At 49.7% G+C, this 19,675-nt stretch overlaps 17 protein-coding genes across 17 annotated transcripts; 7 read left to right on the plus strand and 10 right to left on the minus strand.

The window, feature by feature from the left end:
• Nucleotides 1–146: 146 nt before the first annotated feature.
• NEDG_00532 (uncharacterized protein) lies at nucleotides 147–3,179 on the minus strand (the record flags this gene model as incomplete). Its single annotated transcript, XM_067687950.1, has 1 exon — nucleotides 147–3,179. One exon carries the CDS (start codon nucleotides 3,177–3,179, stop codon nucleotides 147–149), a length of 3,033 nt encoding a protein of 1,010 aa, XP_067544047.1.
• A 237-nt stretch (nucleotides 3,180–3,416) lies between these two features.
• NEDG_00533 (60S ribosomal protein eL36) lies at nucleotides 3,417–3,779 on the plus strand (the record flags this gene model as incomplete). The annotated part of the gene is made up of 1 exon (XM_067687951.1): nucleotides 3,417–3,779. The coding sequence occupies one exon, from the start codon at nucleotides 3,417–3,419 to the stop codon at nucleotides 3,777–3,779; it is 363 nt and encodes a 120-aa protein (XP_067544048.1).
• A 50-nt stretch (nucleotides 3,780–3,829) lies between these two features.
• Nucleotides 3,830–5,368, minus strand: NEDG_00534 (serine palmitoyltransferase; the record flags this gene model as incomplete). The annotated part of the gene is made up of 1 exon (XM_067687952.1): nucleotides 3,830–5,368. The coding sequence occupies one exon, from the start codon at nucleotides 5,366–5,368 to the stop codon at nucleotides 3,830–3,832; it is 1,539 nt and encodes a 512-aa protein (XP_067544049.1).
• Nucleotides 5,369–5,447: 79 nt separating this feature from the next.
• On the minus strand, nucleotides 5,448–6,578 carry NEDG_00535 (uncharacterized protein; the record flags this gene model as incomplete). The annotated part of the gene is made up of 1 exon (XM_067687953.1): nucleotides 5,448–6,578. One exon carries the CDS (start codon nucleotides 6,576–6,578, stop codon nucleotides 5,448–5,450), a length of 1,131 nt encoding a protein of 376 aa, XP_067544050.1.
• Nucleotides 6,579–7,022: 444 nt separating this feature from the next.
• Nucleotides 7,023–7,574, plus strand: NEDG_00536 (uncharacterized protein; the record flags this gene model as incomplete). Its single annotated transcript, XM_067687954.1, has 1 exon — nucleotides 7,023–7,574. The coding sequence occupies one exon, from the start codon at nucleotides 7,023–7,025 to the stop codon at nucleotides 7,572–7,574; it is 552 nt and encodes a 183-aa protein (XP_067544051.1).
• A 20-nt stretch (nucleotides 7,575–7,594) lies between these two features.
• NEDG_00537 (uncharacterized protein) lies at nucleotides 7,595–8,071 on the plus strand (the record flags this gene model as incomplete). The annotated part of the gene is made up of 1 exon (XM_067687955.1): nucleotides 7,595–8,071. One exon carries the CDS (start codon nucleotides 7,595–7,597, stop codon nucleotides 8,069–8,071), a length of 477 nt encoding a protein of 158 aa, XP_067544052.1.
• Nucleotides 8,072–8,381: 310 nt separating this feature from the next.
• NEDG_00538 (H/ACA ribonucleoprotein complex subunit 2) lies at nucleotides 8,382–8,717 on the minus strand (the record flags this gene model as incomplete). The annotated part of the gene is made up of 1 exon (XM_067687956.1): nucleotides 8,382–8,717. One exon carries the CDS (start codon nucleotides 8,715–8,717, stop codon nucleotides 8,382–8,384), a length of 336 nt encoding a protein of 111 aa, XP_067544053.1.
• An 80-nt stretch (nucleotides 8,718–8,797) lies between these two features.
• Nucleotides 8,798–9,598, minus strand: NEDG_00539 (uncharacterized protein; the record flags this gene model as incomplete). Its single annotated transcript, XM_067687957.1, has 1 exon — nucleotides 8,798–9,598. The coding sequence occupies one exon, from the start codon at nucleotides 9,596–9,598 to the stop codon at nucleotides 8,798–8,800; it is 801 nt and encodes a 266-aa protein (XP_067544054.1).
• Nucleotides 9,599–9,656: 58 nt separating this feature from the next.
• NEDG_00540 (uncharacterized protein) lies at nucleotides 9,657–10,244 on the minus strand (the record flags this gene model as incomplete). Its single annotated transcript, XM_067687958.1, has 1 exon — nucleotides 9,657–10,244. The coding sequence occupies one exon, from the start codon at nucleotides 10,242–10,244 to the stop codon at nucleotides 9,657–9,659; it is 588 nt and encodes a 195-aa protein (XP_067544055.1).
• A 94-nt stretch (nucleotides 10,245–10,338) lies between these two features.
• NEDG_00541 (uncharacterized protein) lies at nucleotides 10,339–10,950 on the minus strand (the record flags this gene model as incomplete). Its single annotated transcript, XM_067687959.1, has 1 exon — nucleotides 10,339–10,950. One exon carries the CDS (start codon nucleotides 10,948–10,950, stop codon nucleotides 10,339–10,341), a length of 612 nt encoding a protein of 203 aa, XP_067544056.1.
• Nucleotides 10,951–11,237: 287 nt separating this feature from the next.
• NEDG_00542 (ribosome biogenesis protein BMS1) lies at nucleotides 11,238–13,853 on the plus strand (the record flags this gene model as incomplete). Its single annotated transcript, XM_067687960.1, has 1 exon — nucleotides 11,238–13,853. The coding sequence occupies one exon, from the start codon at nucleotides 11,238–11,240 to the stop codon at nucleotides 13,851–13,853; it is 2,616 nt and encodes an 871-aa protein (XP_067544057.1).
• Nucleotides 13,854–13,868: 15 nt separating this feature from the next.
• NEDG_00543 (uncharacterized protein) lies at nucleotides 13,869–14,438 on the minus strand (the record flags this gene model as incomplete). The annotated part of the gene is made up of 1 exon (XM_067687961.1): nucleotides 13,869–14,438. The coding sequence occupies one exon, from the start codon at nucleotides 14,436–14,438 to the stop codon at nucleotides 13,869–13,871; it is 570 nt and encodes a 189-aa protein (XP_067544058.1).
• A 145-nt stretch (nucleotides 14,439–14,583) lies between these two features.
• Nucleotides 14,584–15,075, plus strand: NEDG_00544 (uncharacterized protein; the record flags this gene model as incomplete). Its single annotated transcript, XM_067687962.1, has 1 exon — nucleotides 14,584–15,075. The coding sequence occupies one exon, from the start codon at nucleotides 14,584–14,586 to the stop codon at nucleotides 15,073–15,075; it is 492 nt and encodes a 163-aa protein (XP_067544059.1).
• Nucleotides 15,076–15,307: 232 nt separating this feature from the next.
• Nucleotides 15,308–16,333, plus strand: NEDG_00545 (uncharacterized protein; the record flags this gene model as incomplete). Its single annotated transcript, XM_067687963.1, has 1 exon — nucleotides 15,308–16,333. One exon carries the CDS (start codon nucleotides 15,308–15,310, stop codon nucleotides 16,331–16,333), a length of 1,026 nt encoding a protein of 341 aa, XP_067544060.1.
• On the minus strand, nucleotides 16,301–17,995 carry NEDG_00546 (ribosome biogenesis ATPase; the record flags this gene model as incomplete). The annotated part of the gene is made up of 1 exon (XM_067687964.1): nucleotides 16,301–17,995. One exon carries the CDS (start codon nucleotides 17,993–17,995, stop codon nucleotides 16,301–16,303), a length of 1,695 nt encoding a protein of 564 aa, XP_067544061.1.
• A 76-nt stretch (nucleotides 17,996–18,071) lies between these two features.
• Nucleotides 18,072–18,524, minus strand: NEDG_00547 (uncharacterized protein; the record flags this gene model as incomplete). Its single annotated transcript, XM_067687965.1, has 1 exon — nucleotides 18,072–18,524. One exon carries the CDS (start codon nucleotides 18,522–18,524, stop codon nucleotides 18,072–18,074), a length of 453 nt encoding a protein of 150 aa, XP_067544062.1.
• A 71-nt stretch (nucleotides 18,525–18,595) lies between these two features.
• NEDG_00548 (uncharacterized protein) lies at nucleotides 18,596–19,615 on the plus strand (the record flags this gene model as incomplete). The annotated part of the gene is made up of 1 exon (XM_067687966.1): nucleotides 18,596–19,615. The coding sequence occupies one exon, from the start codon at nucleotides 18,596–18,598 to the stop codon at nucleotides 19,613–19,615; it is 1,020 nt and encodes a 339-aa protein (XP_067544063.1).
• Nucleotides 19,616–19,675: the final 60 nt, after the last annotated feature.

Raw genomic sequence — 19,675 nt, forward strand, 5'->3', positions numbered from 1 at the left:
TTCATTCCGGGTCTTCGGGTCTTCGGGGTTTTCGGGGTCTTCGGTTTTCGGGGTTTTCGGGTTTTCGGGGTCTTCGAGCTTCGAGCTTCGAGCTTCGAGCTTCGAGCTTCGGGGTGCGGGTTGTTTGGGGCATGGACCATGGGCCATCAGGGGGCCGTGGAAAGAACTCTTGAAAAGATGGAGCCATCGTTCCGGACAAACTTCCGCATTTTCTTAATGTATGAAGATACCACCGCTGAGTTTGGCGCGGACTCATAGAGCATGTAAAGAAGAGCGGCAACCAGTGAGGATGAACCGGTGCTCATAATGCTTAGGGGAAGGGTGTGTGGCGACCCTGTTTCTTCGGTTGCCTTGATAGCTGCTCGAATGCACATGTCTGCATACGAGTGGACACGGTCTGTCTCCGTTGCCGCAAAAGGCAGGCTAAGACTTGACCCCCCCTCAAGGATTCTTCCGGAGAGGAACAGGGCGCGGTAGAGCTGGTTGACGAAGAGCAGGCGCTGCTCCTCGGTGGCCCCTGAGAAATCTACCTCGCTGAAAGACTTAGCTAGCACTGAGTTCATTGGAACGTCCTCAGCTGAGAGGCCCATTAGAGAGATGTACTTCAGAACGGGGCTTGAGAAGGGGTTGTTTATCTCCCCAAGGCAGAACCGCCCAAACCTTTCTCTTTCCTCGCCAGGCACTAGGTTTTTAACGCCTTTGGTGACAAAGTGGTGGAAAAAGAAGCACTCTGCAGCCACTTTGCTTGAGCACTTGTAGAGCACGCTCATTGAAGGCTTCTTTATGTCGAGCTGTGAGAACCCGTGCTCTGTTTTCATTAGCAGGTAGAGAAGGTCCTCTGTTTTCAGGGAGAGAGCGTCCCCTAGGAGGGAGCACGCCTTGAAAAAGCTGCCAAACTCCTTCGTGTCCGAAAGAATGCTCATAATGTGTGAGAACGTCCGCACACAGGCTAGAACTGTGTCAAAAAGCTCGAGAATGGTTCGGTTGATCGCCTCGTTCCTGAGCTTGGGGTCGTCAGCGTAGTAGTAGATCATAAGACTGCCAAGTAGCTGGTACAGCGCCGGGTCTTCTCTAAGGCTTTTGACGGCTTCAACCGTTACTACCCCGTGGGCGAAGAACCCTCGATAGAGACGGTTGGAGTCTTCAGCTATCTCCAGAACGGCCTCTAGCTCCCCCCTGTTCACCAGTGCAGCAATCAGCGAGAAAAAGTTACTGTTAACAGAGCTTGAGATCTTCTGAATGACTGGCTTTGACGAGAAGAACCCCCGAACAAACAGCAAGGTTTCTGCAGGCACTTTGTTGGTTTCTGCAAGAACGCGGAATAGAATGTTCATCAGGTGGTTCCCTGCAAGTGTGACTTTGAAAGCGCTTGGGAGGTGCAGAGCTATCTTAAACAGAAGAGTGACGCTTTTGCTTATTTCACCACCCGAGGTTTTCGAGGTTTTCGGGGTTTTCGGGGTTTTCGGGGTGTTTGAGGTGTTTGAGGTGTTTGGGGTTTTCGGGGTGCTGGAGGACGTGCTGGGGGGGTGCTCAGATACTTCGGTGAAAGTTAGGGGGTCGTAGGCAAAGGTGTCCTCCTCCCGGGTCCAGGTCCCCCGCCCTTCGTTCCTGACCATCCTTGGCAGGTCAGGGAGGGCGGTGGCCAGCGTGTCGACATAGAGGGAGTCTTTCTGGATGACAAAAGCACTGAGCTGGCGCATGGCCGTGATAATCGTGTTGATGCACCTGGTGAAGATCATGTTCCGGTTAACAATCGTTCCAAAATAAGTGGCTGTTCTTTTTTGGGACCGCTCAGGCTCGGTGATGTTGGTTAGGTTGCTGAGAAGCGTAAGGTACCCACAGACAATCAGTGGGTTGGAGGTACTTGAAATAATCCCGTTGAAAACATCGACAATGGTGGTAGCTGCATATCTCTGAAAAGACACCCCGCGCATGGTCGTGTCTTTACTGTACCGCTTGAGCATCTCGTTAAGAAAGTCCAGGATAGCGACGGGGCTGCAGTCTCCAGCCGGTGCTTCGTCGTCGTCTTCTAAGGAGTCTATCTCCAAAGCATTGATGATGTTCAAAAGAACGTTATCTGTGCCCTCTGGGTGTAAACAAACGTACCGCATGAACGCGTGGACGTTATCTGACGTAATGGCAATTGAGTCTGCCTTCAGCAGACGAATCTCACCCTCAACGAGAATGTTGACCACCTCTGACTGAATAGCTCCTGGAAGGTCTTTTTCCAGGACCTTAAGCATCATATCTATCTCGTCCTCGTTAAAAATCTCGTTGAGAACCATTCTACCGCTAACTGCCCTCGTTTCTTTTTTCCGGTCGACAATGTACTTGACAGCTATTTTTAGCACCAGAAGGTAGACCATGTTTTGGTCCTCTTTTGACTCGGGTGATCCTTCTGTGTGGCCAACAGTTAAGCCGACCAGAACGCTCTTAACGTTTAGGTTCTCGCAGGTGTTGTCGTTCTTTCCCTGGCCGTGTTCTATCTTCAGGAGCTGCTTAATCAGCAGGTGGTTGCCTGCCTCAACGATGCCTTCAAGGATTTCGCAAATTCTTCCTGCAGGCATCTGCTTGTTGATTGGAACCATGGTTTCAATAATGCGATCGAGCCGTCCGTCTAAGATGCTGACCATGTATTTGTCCAGCTCGCTTTCTTTGCCTTCAAGCCTGGTTTTTATCTTGATCTTCATTTTTAGCGCTCTTGATATCTCTACCCGCCGAAGAAGACTGGCATCCGTTCTCCCCACCACGTTCAGGAAGAGACTCTCAATAAGGATGCCTTTGGTTTTGTCTATTTCTCCATTGCACACTTTTATGTTGCGCGAAAGAAGCTCCAGCTTGTACGTTCCCTCTAAGCGCTTTATCTCCTCCTCAATGCCTGGGGCGTTTGAAATCATCTTGACAAGAATAATGACCCTGATAAACAAGATGATCAGGGCGTGCTTTTCAATGATGGCATACTCTGAGATGGTTTCAATTTCTGAGAGTCTTTTAATGCACGTGTCTACCGAGAGAAGGATTGATCTCAGGTCGCTGGTGGAAAGCGCATCTGCCAAAACAATGTTTTTTTCAAGTTCTTCCATCAACGATTTCAAAGCACTTCTGATTGCCTCCATGTTCTTGCTTTCAGGCGCCACTTCCTTAAGTGTGGTTACTGCTCTATGAATTTCCTCCTTCATTTTGGTTTTGGTTTTTTAGAGAAAATAAACTATAACTATAACTATAGGCTTCACACGGTACACCCCTCCTAGCACCCCTCCCAACACCCCGAAGCTCGAACGCTCGAAAACCGAAAGCCCAGACCCCTCCCAACACCCCGAAAGCCCAGACCCCTCCTAGCATCGAAAGCCCGAAGCTTGAAAGCCCGAAGCCCGAAAACGGAGTGGCAGATATTTTATTTTATTTTTATCCCTGCGATGAAGATTAACCCGAACACAGTGCAGCCAATCACTGGAGTACTATCTGGAAATGGAACAATCTTTGGAAGAGAGAAGGGCCATCCAGTCAAGAAGATCATTTCAAGAAGTGAGCACAAGAGAAATCTAAAGAGAGAGCCTTCAATGCGCGCCAAGCTCGCCATGGAGAGAACAGAGCTTGCAACAAACATTGCCAAGGAAATCTGTGGGCTGTCACCGTACGAGAAGAGAGCTATTGACTTCGCAAAGAAGGGAGAAGACAAGAAGATGAAAAAGTTCTTGAAGAAGAGACTTGGATCCCTCCGTGTTGCAAAGAGAAAGCAGGAAAGACTAATGCTGGAAATGAGAAACCTCAACCAATAAAGAGCAAGCTACGCTTATGTGTTCGGGGTAGTTCAGCGGTGCGTGTGGGCCTAGCGCTCCGAGGAGGGGGGTGCTAAAAACAGAGGCGCGATTAGCTTAAGCATTTCCTCGCCAAGCACCTCGGCCGTTTTTATAGATAGGCTGTTGTCCACAATGGCTAGAATGGCGGGTTCGGGGCAGTTCGTTGCTCGGGTGAGTATGCCGCTCCTTTGAAGCTTCCGGTGCACCCTCTGCGACATGTCAGAGCGGTTTTCACACTCTTCCAGAAAGACTATCTGGACAATGGGCGTGAAGAGGTCGTGCTTGGCCCGGGCGGGCACCGTGGCTCTCTGGGCCTTTTTGTTGAAGCACTTCATCAGAGCACGCGCTCCCTGGTAGTTAACCAGGGGATTGTTCTCTCTCTGACAGGAGCGGGCAAACTTTGGCGATCTAAGCGACTTTCTGCGGGGAAACTCTATTTCCGGGACGTAAGAGAATTCTGAGGAGCTCTCCTCCTCGGTGCTGCTTTCTGCCTCGTGTTTGAGCTGGCCCTGGTACTTCTTTTCCCAGCCATGGACGCTTTCTAGGTTGAGCTGAGCAAAGTAGGTTAGAAACGCTGGCATTGATGCAGAGAAGCAGTACGCCAGGCTTGAAAGCCGTTGCTGGCTTGAGATTTCTGCCGTGCTCCCGCAAAAGCCTCCAGCCGACCCATACCCCGAAGCAAGCGACCCGATCCAAAGGTCGATCTCTTTCGGGTTGATCCCGAAAAACCCAACACACCCCCGGCTACCCAGCATGGGGATGGAGATGCTTTCATCAAGCAGCAAAAAAGCTTTGTGCGCCCTTTTGGCCCTGACGACAGCTCCAATGTCAGCAGTTTCTCCCGTTTCCTCAAAAATCCCTTCGGTCATGATAAACTTTCTCCGGGTGCCCTCAAGCGAAAGCTTGCTGTTCAGGTCCTCCGGGGAGGAGTATGAGATAGCCTTGGCCCGGGAGGCGTAGATCCCTCTCCGGATGCTCACCGATGACCGGTGGTCGTAAAAGATAACGTCGCTCTTTTTGCAGAAGCACTTGATGACGCTGGAGACAGCCAGAAGAGCGTGCGCGTACAGCACAACCCCCTCCACCCCCAGGGACCGGGCCAGGGACTCTTCCAGGGTTATCTGCAGGTCAAGGGTTCCATAGAACCCTCGCGGTCCACAGGTGCCCACGCCGTACTTGTCAATGATGCCTCTCAGCAGCGCTTTCTTTCGGAGAGTGTCCTCCGGCCTCTCCCCGGGGAGGCCGTCCTCGGGAAGGCTTCCGTGCTTGGTCCCGGAAAGAGCTCCGTTAAAAAGAAAGACGTTGAACGAGGAGAGGAAGTACCTGGGCTGGGCAGGCGCCTCCTCTTTAACATCGATGCCCATTTCCTTTGGCTCCCACTCTTTGATGACCTGCTCTATCTGCTCGGGGGAAAGGATGATTTCATTGGTGCGCCGCCCCTTCCTCTGCTGTGAGAAGGCATACTTTAGAACCAGCCCCAGAAGAACGATTTCCAAGACTATCCGAACGGGGTTGTTCTGGTAGGGGTCCTTCAGTGAGTAGAGTGCTCCCCAGAAGGTGTCAAACATTGTTTATGTTGTGCCTGGAAATAAATGAAAGGGCGGACCCGTGGCCTGTTTATTCAGCCTTTTATTGCTTTGGCTGGCGCTAGAGGTAGTAGTAGAAAGACTTTTCTCTGTAGCTCATCTCTGCTGGGTCGATGAAGTACATCTCTTCCTGCTGCATATCAAGCAGGCCCGAGTGGATCTCTTCCTGCTCCGAGTCTTTGTTTTGGTCGCTGTGCTTCTTGGCTTTGTAGGCCTCAACGGCTTTTCTTAGCATGGTAACTTTATCGGTGGCTTTGACTGCGTTCCAGAACGAAGTGTTGTCAACGTTAAGAAAAGCTATCTTCACAGCCAGAAGGTTGTCCTCGTTCATGTTTTCCCACTTTCCCAGGCCAAAAGACTGGTCGTCAAACTCCCCGCTAAATACCGAGTACTTGAGCTTAAACTCGTCATCAATCTTTTCGTAGTCAATGCTTTCAAGGTCAATCCTTATCTTGCACTTCTTTGGCAGGCCTTTCTGTGTCCATGTTACGGAAATGGTGCTTGGTGAGTTTTCTGCCTGTCTTTTGCGCAGTGTGCCATCGGTCATCTTTTTCATCCGGACGACTCTTCGTGAGCTGGTTGATCGGTGTAGGTTTCTGAATGAATCAACCGCTCTCTGAACAATGCCTTTCTTTCCGTAGAGCAGAGAGGGATTGAGCGCTGTCAGCTTCCAAGCCAGCCTGTTTACTTCTGTTTCGTATTCCCACCTGTTGCCCGAGTACTTCTCAGGAAGAACGTTGGCTCGTGGATATACACTGTTGTCCATCTTGAATTTCTCGGTCATTTTGTCGATGTCTACGTTTTCAATGTCAAACTTGATCGAAAACTCTAGCTCCTCAAAGCCCTTGTCGGCTCTTTTGCTTAGCTCGCTGTCGCACATTTTGGTTGGATACTTAAAACAAAGCCTACTCTCGCCATTAATTGCTTTGATGCATGGCTGGGTGGCTGGTCTGTTCACTATTCTTCGTGTTCCCGTCTTTTTGCTCCCGCTCTCGCGGTCGGTGGTGTATCCTGTGTCTTCATCACCGCTTTCTAGCTCTGCTGCAAACATTGCAGTCTCATACTCTTTCTCATCACTGGAGCTCAGATCATTATATTCTCCGATCAGCTCGTGCTTTTTGATGTTAAAATCATAGGGGTTGTGTGCCTTAGCTTCCCAGTCCTTATCAATTACTCGCTTTTGTCTTCCCATCCCCTGTATTCAGACCCCTGCTATATCCAAAATAAAAAATTTAAAAACGTTGGCTTGGAAATTCCAAAGCCTCCTGGAGGCTACTTCATGCACCCTCGGCATCATTCCTCTTTGAGATTAATTTTTGGGGTTGGGTCGGGGGTTGTTGGGTCGGGGTGCTGTGAGTCAGGGTGTGGGTCAGGGTGCGGGTATGTGGTAGGGTCGGGGGTTGGGTCGTGTGGGTGTGGGTGTGTGGTAGGGTCAGTGCTGTGGTTGTCCCGAACCGACCCCGAACAGTGCTCGAGTCTATGGGCTCTTCTGTCCCGAACCGAACCAACCTCACACCCTGACCCACACCCTGACCCACACCCACACGACCCAACCCCCGACCCAACCCCTGGCCCCTATCAAACCCTGGTCCAACCCCAAACCTAGCCCTTATAATCTACCAATATATAGTGGGCCATGGAAGACCAACAAAAACTAACACTGTACCACATTTCTATATATACGAAGAAAACAGAAAAGAAAAGAATGGAGTCGGGAGAACGGTGTGTTTTTTCCCAGGTGGGAGACAATGACGCCTGCAGTGGTGCAGAGAGGACTGTGAGCATAAAAATAGTCTATAACTACGCTGAGGAAAGCGTTCTTGTCTCTGCTTCCGCCGACATTGTTGATGAGATAAAGAAAAAAGCCCACGAGCTGTTTTCTCTGTCCTGCATTCGCTTAGAGATAGATGGAAGGCCTTTGAAAAGTGCTGACCAGATTTTTGGCGTTGAGGTGCCAGTTGTGTCCGTTATTGGGATCAAGAAGAAGTGTGCGGTGGGAGTCTGCAAAAACAGTGCAGGGTCCTCCCTACAGACAACCTGCAAGTTTTGCACGAAGAATTTCTGCATTCGGCACTCCATTCCTGAGGAGCACACCTGCGAAAACCTGTCCATGTGCAAGGCTGAAGCTGTTCAAGAAAATCTGGAAAAGCTTCTCAGCGGGAAGTCTCGAGGCCGGAGTAGTTTTTAAGCGCTTTTTTTTCTTTTTGCATGAGAGACTGGGGAGTTAAAGCTAAGCAAAGCAGCAAAAAACTCAGAAATAGTGCACCTAAACCAAGCTTTTTCAGAAGACCGATATTCATTGTCAGTTTATTGATCACAATTGTTGCCCTACTCTGTGCCTCCTTTTTTCCACGGGCATTTGACGGTGTGTCATCCAAGCTTACCTCCATTCCCTGCATTAAGAGGATGATGGGGTGTGTTTGTTGCCAAAAAGTAAAACTCGGTGGACAAAAAGCACTTGCCAGCCTAAAGAAAGCATGCTGCTCCATTTGCCAGCCCTTGTGTGCCCTTATTAACCAGGTGCCTTACAGCAAGGAGGTTCTAGCGAAGGTGGCGCTCGTACGAGCCAAAGTCGTCCAGTACATCGAGAGGCTATACGCTCTTGCCCAAGAAATTGTAGCCTGTGGCTCAGGTACAGTCAACAAGGTTGTTAACAAGGTTAATACAGCAAGACAGAGCAGATAATAAATCGTAGGTCAGAAGGTGTCAGTGCAGGCATAGATATGTGGTCCTAGTTGCTGTGAGCTGGGTTGTAGTGGGCTGGGTTGTAGTACCGTACGCTACAGCACACTGCTCCGGGCTGACCTAATCAAATAAGCTTCGGGTTAGTATAAAAACAGAAGGTTTTTTGCTGTGTGGTGTGTGGGTTGTGGTATCTGTACCGGACCATCCACAACCCACACACACCACACACAACCCACACACACACACACAACCCACACACACACAACCCACACCCTCGCACACATATACACATCGTACCAACCTCTAGCATTTATTGTTGCGATAGAATCTCTTTAGCCTCGGCCTCTGTTAGAATGGAGGACGGAATGAACATGCATGTAGTTGGCTTTTGCTTGTTTGTGGGAACATCGAACCTACTGGCTATGTAGACAAGTGGTACTTTGTTCTCGAGGCAAAGCCCAGGGATGTGGCTTACAAGATCAAATGGTGAAACATCTGCGGCTAGTATAGCTATTCCCTGGGGATCAGACGCAAGACTCTTCTGCACCGCTTTAATTCCTCTTCTGCATTCGCTGTGCTCCAGCTTTTCTTTAAGAATACCCAGAGCTTTTTGTGGGACGTAAGACTTTACCAGCGTTGCGAGCATTTAAAAAAATTATTCCGTTCGGGTTTTGGGTGAATGTCGGTGGCTGTGGCTGTGGGTCGGTGGCTGTGTGGCTGTGTGGCCTACATCCTTATGACTCTAGTTCCTATGAAAAAGATAAACAAGATAATAAGCAGCGCGAGAACGATAACGCTGTTTTTCTTGGCTTTCTGGGTTCTAATCGCTTTGGTAGCTACTTCTTTGATAACTTCCTCAGCTGAGTACGCCTGTCCTGCCGAGCTTCTTACATCGATGTGTACCCTGTCCATATCTGTACCATTCGTTGAGATAAACTCAACAAAGTCGTTGGACAGGTCTTTGAGGTCGGCCACGCCCTGGAGGATGCTTTCAATTGACGTTCTTCTCTTCTCTGCGTCCATGATGACTTCTCGTGCACTCTTGTTCCCGAGGGTAAAGATAGACTGGAGCATTGGCCGGATCTTGTCCTGCTCCTCGAGCGCAAAGAGTTCGTCGCTTGAGGCGTGTGGCTTAGCAATCAGGTACTGGTTTTTCAGGCGCTCTCCCTCATGTTTTGCAAACCCGTTCTGAACCCTTCTAAAGTCTTCAATCACCAGGGTAAGTCTTCTTGCCAGGCTGTGAAGGTGTTTGCTCCTGGTTGAGAAGTTCCGGTCAAACCCGTGCACTTGGAGGTACTCCTCGTTCTCGTTCTTCATTTGAGAGATCTCTTCTTTTATGGCGCCAACTCTGGCTTTGAACTCTTGGTGGAGCTTGTGCATGGCTGTGAGTGTTTCATCGCCACTTTCAAGAGAAACGGTTGTAGTTCTGTTTTTCAGGGTGTCAGCGACCCGGACACTTTCCGAGAGCCCTGAAATTGTGTCGTTTGTCTCCTTTGCTCTGTTCAGGAACTCCAGCAAACCAGACATGTTCTATGTTTGTGGACCACTCTTGTAGATAAGCCGGCCAATTGTCCCGTTTCTTTATCTACCAATCAAGTAGCTGAAGAATTGATCGATAAGATCTTGGAAACAGAGATGACATGGCTAGTTTGCGCCACCTAATCATAAGAGAGTTGAAGCACAGCCCCAGAAGGGTCCAGGAGGCTACCCCGTATGCCAGACTGGCTGCTTTGACCGCTCTGCTCTGTCTGCCCGCCATAAATAGGCAGCAGTGCACCAACAGGAACGAAAAGAAGACAAACACACCGTCTAAGATGCCTATCAGAAAAGCTCCGTTTTTGGCAGTCCCTGGAACCTTTTCTCTCAACGACTTCTCAACAAGAAGATTGCTTGCAACAACAAACGTAGCTCCAAACACAGCAATGGCCAGCTCCCCATACTCCACCAGATGCAGCGCCCCAAGAACCACGAACAGGCCATGGCCCAGCACCAGGGCCGCCACAGAGGCAAGCGGGGTGTCAAGAGAGTACTCCCCAAAGAAAAAGTCCCCAAACAGCCCAACCAGGGGAAGCGTCCGCTCCACTACCGCCACCCACCGCGGGAGGTAAAGACCCTCGCCCAGCAAGGACACACAGACGAACAGGCAGTACCACGAGAGACAAGTGCCTTTCATAAGGGGAAACAGGCAGGCAGCGATGGTTGAAATACTTCTATTCTGGTTCAGGCTTATCCGCCACTCTCGCTTACCTGAACTTGGAGGCTCGGGCCTAGGGCATGAAGAAGGTGCGCTTTGACTCATTGTGCGGTCTTCTTTTTGATGCACCTGTGTATTTATCTATAAGCCCTCTAACTTTTTCACCAATACCTCCATAGCAACCCCAGAGAGTGATAAGCCCCCGACACAGGGCAGCCACCAGATAGACTGGCCAAATACCCAGAGCAAAGGAGAAACACTCAACGGCGTTACACCCCAAAACCAGTGCAGACGTAGCGTACATTCTGTTTATCTCCTTTCCATCAGGCACGGTCTCCCTGGCTCTCTTTACCTTCAGGAAGGTAGATGCACTCCCAGCTGTTTCAAGCAGCAGGTAGAGAGACTCAGCTATTCTGAAAAAAGAAGAAAAACCAGTGCACACTGCTGCTGTAGAAGAAACAATGCTAGCAGTTTTTGTGAGTACCTCCATCCTATCAAGACCCGAAGAAGACCAGCTCTCTGCTATTTCCTGGGCTGTCAAAAGGATCCTTGAAGAGTGCATGTGAGAGAGAGCACCTTCTGAACGCAATCCCAGGGAAAGACAAGCTGCCGAAGAAACCCTTCCAACTGCATACCTTACAAACTCCGTGTTAAGAAGACCAAGCACTGTCCCGTGTTCTTTCATCATCCTGTACCAATAAAATATTAAGAACACTTTATAATATTTTAGAATTGGTATGGTGCTAGGTCGGGCAGGGTGTGGGTCGGGATAGGCTGTGGGTATGGTCAGGGTATGGTAAGGTACTAGGTCGGGGTAGGGTATGGTGGCAGGGTGTGGGTCAGGTACTAGGTCGGGATAGGCTGTGGGTCGGGATAGGCCGGGGCCTAACCCGAACAGATCCTATCAAAAACCCTGGGACGCCGACCCAGTCCCCGACCCATAACCATAGCTGGATGCAAAAATTTAGCAAAATGAAAGGAACTGCTACGGAGGGCATGCAGCAGACAAGACACACGGAAAAGCATCTAAGTCAGTTTGCAGCAGCTAAGAAGATCAAGTACGACGATAGTAAGTACCAAACACCCATCCCAGTCAGAACTTATGGGGTGGAGCCTGCACCTCCACTGGTCGTTATTTTTGGGCCCAAGTCTTCGGGAAAGACACTGCTAATGACTTCGCTCGTTAGACAGTACACCAAACAGAAGGTAGAAGAAATAAGAGGCACCGTTACTCTGATGGCATCAAAAACAAAAAGACTAACGTTTTACGAGTGCCCAACTGACCTGGCAGCCATGGTAGACGCCTCCAAAGTTGCTGATCTGGTGATACTCACCATTGACGCAATGGTAGGCCTGGAGATAGAGACGTTTGAAATGCTTAACCTAATGAAAACGCACGGATTTCCCAAGGTTACCTGCGTAATCACCAAGCTGGACGAGGTAAAAGATGTCAGCCAGCAAAGGGCCCTGGTGAGGAAGATTAAAAAGAGAATGTGGACAGAGATATGCGACGGGATCAAGGTGTTCACCATGTCTAAAATCATTGGTGGCAGATACCTCGATAGAGAGATAGGCAACCTTACCCGGTTTGTCACCCAAATGAAGTACCGGCCAATTGTGTGGAGAGCTGCACACCCGTACATCGTTGCAGACCAGGTGCTGTTTGAGGACCGAACAGAAACTCAAACCTCCCCCGCCTATGCAGACCTGCACACTTTTACACTCACCGGGTACGTTCGCGGGGGCATTGCCCTTAAGCAAACAGCCAGCTTCCATGCCCCGGGGATCGGGGACTTTCGCGCCGACGCCATTACAGTCATTGACGACCCGTGCCCCTTTGCCTCCTCGCAGAAGAAAAGACTGAGCGAAAGAAAGAAGCCGCTGTTTGCGCCCATGAGTGACGTTCGGGGGATGGTGGTGGAGCAAGATGCCATCTACCTTGACACCTCCAAAGCACCGAAAGAGCACCGGAGCCTGCCACAGTACACCATTCCAGAGAGCAAGGAAAACAGCAGCCTCTTTGAAAACCCGGGCCAGAAGCTTCTTCTTGGGGATGAAAGCGAGGAGGAGGCTGGAGAAGGCTCAGAGCACACCAGCAACTCCACCCCCCTCTCCCCCGAGCACGAAGAAGACTCATTCGCCAGCTCAGAGGACACCCACTCCAATCCAGACCCCAATTCACGGCCCAGCCCGAAACAAAACGAGTTTTTTGAAGAGAGCAGCGAATGCTCAGTGTCTGACGGTTTGGACGAGTGCGCAGTCAGGGCAATGTTCAAAAAGAAAGAAGAAACAGAGGAGGACTATGTGGACAAGTTCAACGAAGAGTACCAAGAGGAAGAGGCGGATACCAGAGACATCTTCACCCAGAAAAAAGACAAAACGAAAGAGGCGGAAGACGCTAACATGAGCATTATTGCCGAGCACAACAGCGAAAAGCGCCTGCACGTTGAAGGCATTCCTCCAGGCAAGTACGTCAAAGTAAGAATTACCCTTCCAAAGCGAGTGACCGACATTTACCAGCCACAAAGACTCTTCCTGCTCGGAGCGAACAAGGAAGAAGAGCTGTCAATGACCTACATCCAGGGGAGGGTCAAAAGACACAAGTGGTTCAAAAAAACGCTCAAAACAAGAGAGGCGCATTACGTGTCCATGGGGTGGAGAAGGTTCCAGACTGTCCCAACGTTTTCTTTAAAGGACGCCATTCGAAACAGAATGCTTAAGTACATCCCAGACAGCATGACCTGCAACATCACCTTCTATGCCCCGCTGCATCCACCAGGGACCAGTCTTTGCCTCCTTAGAAAGCTTGGGGAAGACAAAAACTTCCGCATAGCCGCTAACGGCATTGAAACAGAGGCGGGAGAGGCCGTGCAGATCCTGAAAAAGCTCAAACTCGTTGGATACCCCTCGGAAATCAAAGGACACACCGTCTTTGTTAAGGACATGTTCCACACCGAAGAGGAAGCGGCGCGGTATGAAGGCACCCTCCTTAAAACCACCAGTGGGCTTAGGGGCCAGGTCAAAAAAGCCGGCGAAAAAGGTCTTTTCAGAGCCACTTTTGAGGGAGAGCTGAAGATGAGCGACATTATCTTTCTTCCGTGCTTCGCCCCCATTGTGCCAATGAAGGCGTACGTCAACGCCGAAGTCTTTGCAGGTGCCGGGGAAATACGCCTCCTGAAAGAGCTGAGAGAGGCGCACGGAGTGCCCCTTGAAGCCAGCAGCAACAGTCTCTACCGAGAGATTGAAGAGCCTAAAGCCCCAAAACCGGCGCTTATCTCAAAACACCTCCTCGCCAAAGCGCCTCTTTCTATGCTGGAAAAAGACGCCCCTAAAGAGCGGCCCAGGAAAGAGTCGGAGGAAACGCGGATCAAGAGAGAGGCCCTGGAGGCCATTGACCGGCGAGCACAGGCCCTGAAAGAAGAAAAAGCCCAAAAGCGCCAGGCAAGAATAGATGAGCTGACCAAAGAAAAACAGAACACCAGGAAGAGACAGGTCCAGAAGATGAAGGACGAGGCCAAGGAAAAACAGCGGCAGCACAAACCTTCAGCCAAAAAAGGAAAATCAAAACCAAGACCTGGCAAAAAATAAATCAGCGCCAACCATTTATTTACGTGCAAGCCCCCTGCCAATAAAAGCAAGCGTTTTTGCTATCTCCTCGCTAAGCTTTTCTTCTGCCCTGGTATCTTCATCCAAGTACTTGTGGATCTTAGCAATGTTTTCCATGCATATGTCATTCCCAACGTCACTGTTCAAATCAAGCCTGTGCTTGGGCTGGGTCTGGGTCTCTGGATGCTTTCCGGGGTATTCGGGGCGCTTTCCGGGGCGCTGGGATGTTCGGGGTACCTGGTCGGGGTAGAACGTACTTGGAAGATCTTTTCTTACCAATGTTTCCTTATTGAGACCATCTTCAAACTTTTTGATCTCTTCTATTTCGTCATCACTCAGAGCCAGCTCGTTTTCATAGATCTTAGTCACATCAAGCTCTTCCATACTCTCCTCTTCACCTAGCTCCAGGTCCCCAAAGATTTCGTCTTCTTTTGCACCGTAATCAATAAGTGGGACATTCTCAATGTTAAACTCACTGTCAATGTTTGGGATGGATATTTCCCTAAGACGGTCGTCAAACAAGAAAGAGTCCACCTCTGTGGTGCGCCGTGCATGTTTTTCCTTCATGCAAAAAAACTAACCCAAACCCAATATCCCTCTTCAGAGCCTAGCACAAAGACCCAATTATCTTGGGGTAGTCAATCACCCAATCATTGGCCACTAGAAGATCATCATTGGGCTGTCTATAAATACCAAAAGATGCCAAAAACCCATGGCAGAAGCAGTACAAGAAAAGACGCAACAACCTCCAAGTATGCTCCAGTCCCTGTCCACAGCCAAGGACGCCCAGAAGACCAAGGACGCCCAAAAGACCAAAGACGCCCAGAAGACCAAAGACGCCCAGAAGACCAAGGACGCCCTGGAGGCCTCAGCATCCAAGGCCAATCCGAACACAAAAACAGTCGACAAATTAGCAGCTAAAGATAACATCAACAGAAAAACAGTCAAGGTAGATGACGTTGAGTACTTCATCGTTACTCTTGACGAGATTGATGAGTACAAGAAAACCAGAGAAACCTACCAGAACGACAAAATGTCAGCTTTTATTCTCTACATGCACACAGACTTTATCAAAGACCTTGCGAGTATCAGAAAAACAGACAGAATCAAGCAAGCGGGAAGATACATCTTTGGAGGGATTTGCGTCCTTGTTCTTTTGGTCATTCTTTTATTTATAGCCTTTGCTCTATGCGGGGGCCACTGATTGGGCTTGGGCTTGGGCTAAAAGGCCCGGCTAGGTTAGTCTACCCGAAGCCCGAGCTAATAAATATGTCCACGGTCAGGTGTGGTACGGTGTTGGGTCAGGTCTGGGCCAGGTCTGGGTCAGGTGTGGTACAGTCTATGTGCTGGGTATTGGGTGTGGTACGGTGTTGGGTCAGATCTAGGTCTAGGTAGGGGGGCTAGACTATTTAGTAGCCAATTTCATTTTATTTTCAATGGAGAGCGCAGCTGAGAGGATAGACTACTTCGTGGGTCAGATCTTCAGCGGAAAGAGAGAGCAGCCAATATCCACACTCATTCACTCGCTCAACTCTATATCCTCTGCCTTGCAAATAAGCATAAAAGAAAGCATCCTTAAAGAAGTTAAGGGCAAGCTGGCCGAGTATGAGGGGATAAACATAACCAAGGGACAAATGAAGAAATTGCTTGAGGTAATTTTTGAGTCGCAGAGAAACAACAAGGTAAACCCCGATGCTCTTGCCAACACGTTCCAAAACACCCACCCAGTCTATGGCTTTGAAACCAACAACACCATCATTCTTGGAGATAAAGCAGAAGAAACCAAGTACGAGTTTAACAGCATCCTTGATGACGTAGAAAAAGACGTTAAACACCTAGCTGAAAAAACAGAAACCAAGATAGGCATCAATATGGGCCTTACCAACAACTTCATTCTTGAAAAAAAGAGCGATCGGCATCGAAGAATGGAAGATATCCGAGGCATCAAAGAAAACAAGGAGTACAAAGACTTCTACCACCCAAAACCACTCTTTTCCCCGGAGACAGACCTATGGAAGCACTCCACCTACAAAGACAAAGAGGTTTCTCAGATGGACAAGTGTACAGACATCCTTGGACGCATCAACGGAATTATTTCACCGAAAGAGGCAGCCAAGGACAAAGATCCTTTCTCTACAGTGAAGCGCCTAGAGACGTATGAGACCCAATTCAACCAAAAGATGGTCCTCCTCCTCAATGAGCTACTTGACAAGCTAAACAAGACCGAAAGCAGAGAGGCTCCCGTCCCAAGAGAGGTTCTTGCACCAAGAGACGACCTAAACAGTGTCCCACCTGAGCAACCGAGCACAGTTACACATTTGCCGCTTCCTCAACGGTCGGAAGACCTTTTGCGCTTTTCTTCCCTGCAGCACCCAATCGTTCTAGCTGGGTGCCTGGGGGTGGGCATAGTCGTTGGCATTGGGCTGAATTTATTGCTCCGGAGCAGCAGTGCTCCCTACTAGGCTCTCTTTCTTGGCCAGAACCAGGGCCAGGGCCTGGATCAGATGAGTTTGGGAGATGGAGGGGTTGGGCTGGGTCATGCCCTCGCGCAAACAGATAGATCCGGCCTCGCGCACCAAAAGATCGACCTCAGCACCTGTAAGTCCCTGGAGCGGCAGATCTTGGGGGTTGACAGTTACATCAACACAGACCTTAGCCAGCTTTTTAGCGAGAATTTCAACCAGGCCTTCGTTGGTTGGAGGCTTCACTTCAATGACGTTGTCAAAGCGTCCAGGCCTTAGAAGGGCCCGATCGATGATGTCCAGACGGTTGGTTGCACCAATGAGGTAGACAGCTCCTCTTTCTTCTAAACCGTCCATTTCCACCAGTAACTGATTCACCAGGGTATCGCTGTATCTATTGGTACCGTTTCCTCTTCTGCCGCAAATAGAGTCTATCTCATCGAAGAAAATGACACAGGGCTGCGAGGCTCTGGCCCGGGCAAAAAGGTTTCTAATCGACCGCTCGCTTTCTCCGTAGTACATATTAATGATCTCAGGCCCTTTAACTGAAATAAAATTACAGTGTGATCTACTGGCAATGGCTCGAGCAAGCATGGTTTTACCCGTTCCCGGGGGTCCATAGAGAAGGACGCCTGCAGGTTTTTTGATGCCAACCCGAGCAAACCTTTCTGGGAAAAGTGACGGATTGATGATTGCCATTTCCAGGATGCTTTTCACTTCGTGCAGGGCGCCAATGTCTTCAAAGTTTGTGTCGGGGATAACAATGAACCCTTCCTTCCTGGCGCTTGGCTGGATTTTTCTAAGGGCTTCTTCAACGTCGCTGGTGGTTATTTGCATAAGCTCTAGAGGGACCAGGACACCGCTGTATGGAGCATTTAGCTCTCTTCCTATCTTGCCCGCCGCGGTTAGTGCCCGCTTAACGGCAATGTGTCCCGACTCAGTGACCAGAGCCTTAAGGTCTGCCCCCACGTATCCCGGGGTGTTCTTGGTCATTGTGAGGAAGTCTAGGTCGGCGTGCTTGACCTCTCTGAAGAGCTTTTGGAGAATTTCTTGTCTGTCAGGTTCGGTGGGAACGAACAGCTTCACCTCTTTATCGAGGCGGCCGCTTCTTCTTAGGGAAGGATCAATGTCATCGGGGGTGGTCGCTGTTGCTATCAAGATAACGCCTTTTGGAAGGTTGTCAATAAAATCAATCACTCGCGTAACTACTCTTTTATCCGTTTCGTTATCTAGAGAGTCTCTTTTTCGGCAAAAGCTGTCTATTCCGTCAATGAAAGCAATGGATGGCGATACTGCCGCAGCCTTCTGGAGGAGGGCCGTTGCGTTGTCTTCAACGGCCGATCCTCTTAGCACAAAATCAGACCGTGTGAAAGAAACGACTGGGAGGGAGCACTCTTTCCCCGCTCCAAAGACAAAAGACGTCTTGCCACTGCCCCCGGGACCGTGGACGAGTATTCCCGTGCTTGAAACCACCCCAAGGAATTCGTAGTACTTGGCAAACTCCAGGGGCAGCTTAATGCAATCAACTATTTCTTTTTTTTGGCTTGCAATACCTCCCAGGTGCTCAAAGGAGTGCTTGTTCTGGCTAAGCATCTTCTCTCTTTCTCCCGTCTCTCGGTTTTGCATGTAAGACTCACGCAGTCTCTTGTTGTAGTCTACCATTCAGTTGCAAATTTTTCAGCCAATGCTTAATGCTTGTTGTGTGGTGGTATGGCTCCCAGCCCTCGCAAAGCCCCAGCTACATCTGAACCGTGGCTATCTGGTGGTCTGAGATGGAGCTGCATGGACTGTCTAGGTTGTTTTGGAGCTTGGAGCTTGGGGAGTTGAAGAATCTGTAGGTGGTGCCAAAAATAAACCCGGCATAGAGCGCCGTGTACGCATAGAAAGCGGCAATGCGGGGGACAGTCATAACCAGACAGTTAGAGCAGAGTTTTTGGTCAAGTCTAAGTAAAAACACCGTATTGATAAGGAAGTAAAAAGCAACGATTGCAGCCAGAAGAAAAAAAGAGGTAGCACTCCTTACAGGCCTGTCCCCCGATCCCAAGCGCCAGGTGCCTAAAAAAGAAAGAACGGCAAAAGCTGCCAAAGTGCCCAAAATAAAGAGGTAAAGCGGCCCAAAGGCATAAACAGCGTACACCGAAAGAACAGCAAGCACTGTGCTGGCACACCCTTCCACCACCCCACCTTTCATCATTAAAAAACAATCCTTAATTAAATAGAGCTCCAGCTGCAATGGTAAAATGAAGATTTTTTTGCAGGAAAATGCTGCACCAAGAAGAAGACGGTAACGTCCTTCTCCAATGTCTCACATCCCTCAGATCTCCTCCAACCTCAGTTGCATCCAGCACTTCCCAGCTGTTCATTGGGCACAAGTCTGGCGAGCTTCTTTCAATTGCACCCGACACCGCCACTAAGAAAGTACTGACCCGAGAAAAAGTATCAATCACCTCCCTCGCTTACACCCACGAGATTCTCCTCTTCGGAACAAAAAAGGGACACATCAAAGCACACATTGACGGCCGCAATGTAAGACTTGGCAACAGACACTCAGCCTCGATTGTTGCCATGGTACCTTACGAGAACGAGAACGGTGAGCTAGAGCTTATCACCGCAGGCACGGACAAAAAGATCCTTGTCTGGAAGCTAGTAGTTAATGCAACCGCCACCCCCAGAACTGTTTCGCTTATCTTTATCAAAGCGCTCTACGGAGCAACCTCGCCCATTGTCAGCGCCGATCTTTCCGACGACAACGCTCTTTTTGCATGTACATGCGAGCTTTCAAGCATTCTGCGAGTGTTTAAGGTTGACAGAGACACACAACTTCTCTTCACCCTTCCAAACGAAGAACATGCAGTTCAGACAATCTTTCTAACGTCAGAGGTCTTTGCAACCATCTCCAACCGCAACACCCTCTACCTTTTCAGCCCCGAAAGCACCCAGCCCTTCCAAAAGCTCAGGGCCAAGGGCCTGGTTGGCGACGACCAAGCTGTTCTTACCCTCTTTAAAAGGCTAACCCCTCCAAACGAAGAGGTCCCCAAAGCAGTCCTTGGTTTTTCTAACGGAACCACAGTCATTCTAGAATTCGTTGACCACCGACTGCACCTCCTCCACCGAATCAGGCAGGACTCTCTCCCAAACACTGCTATCCTCCACAACAGCAACTTCTACCTCCTTGCAGGAAAGGAGGAGAAGCATGCCCGCTTTATTATCAATAAGAAGGCCAAGAATACCATCCGGGTCATGGTCCCGGTGTCTAGTGACGGTCCCGGCCTCAGTGCCTAGTGGGACAGGCCACCGACCACCACCGCCATAGACTGACCACCGACAACCATAGACCGACCG

The sequence above is a fragment of the Nematocida displodere genome, assembly GCF_001642395.1.
Source record: "Nematocida displodere strain JUm2807 chromosome Unknown 2, whole genome shotgun sequence".
NCBI lineage: Eukaryota > Fungi > Microsporidia > Nematocida > Nematocida displodere.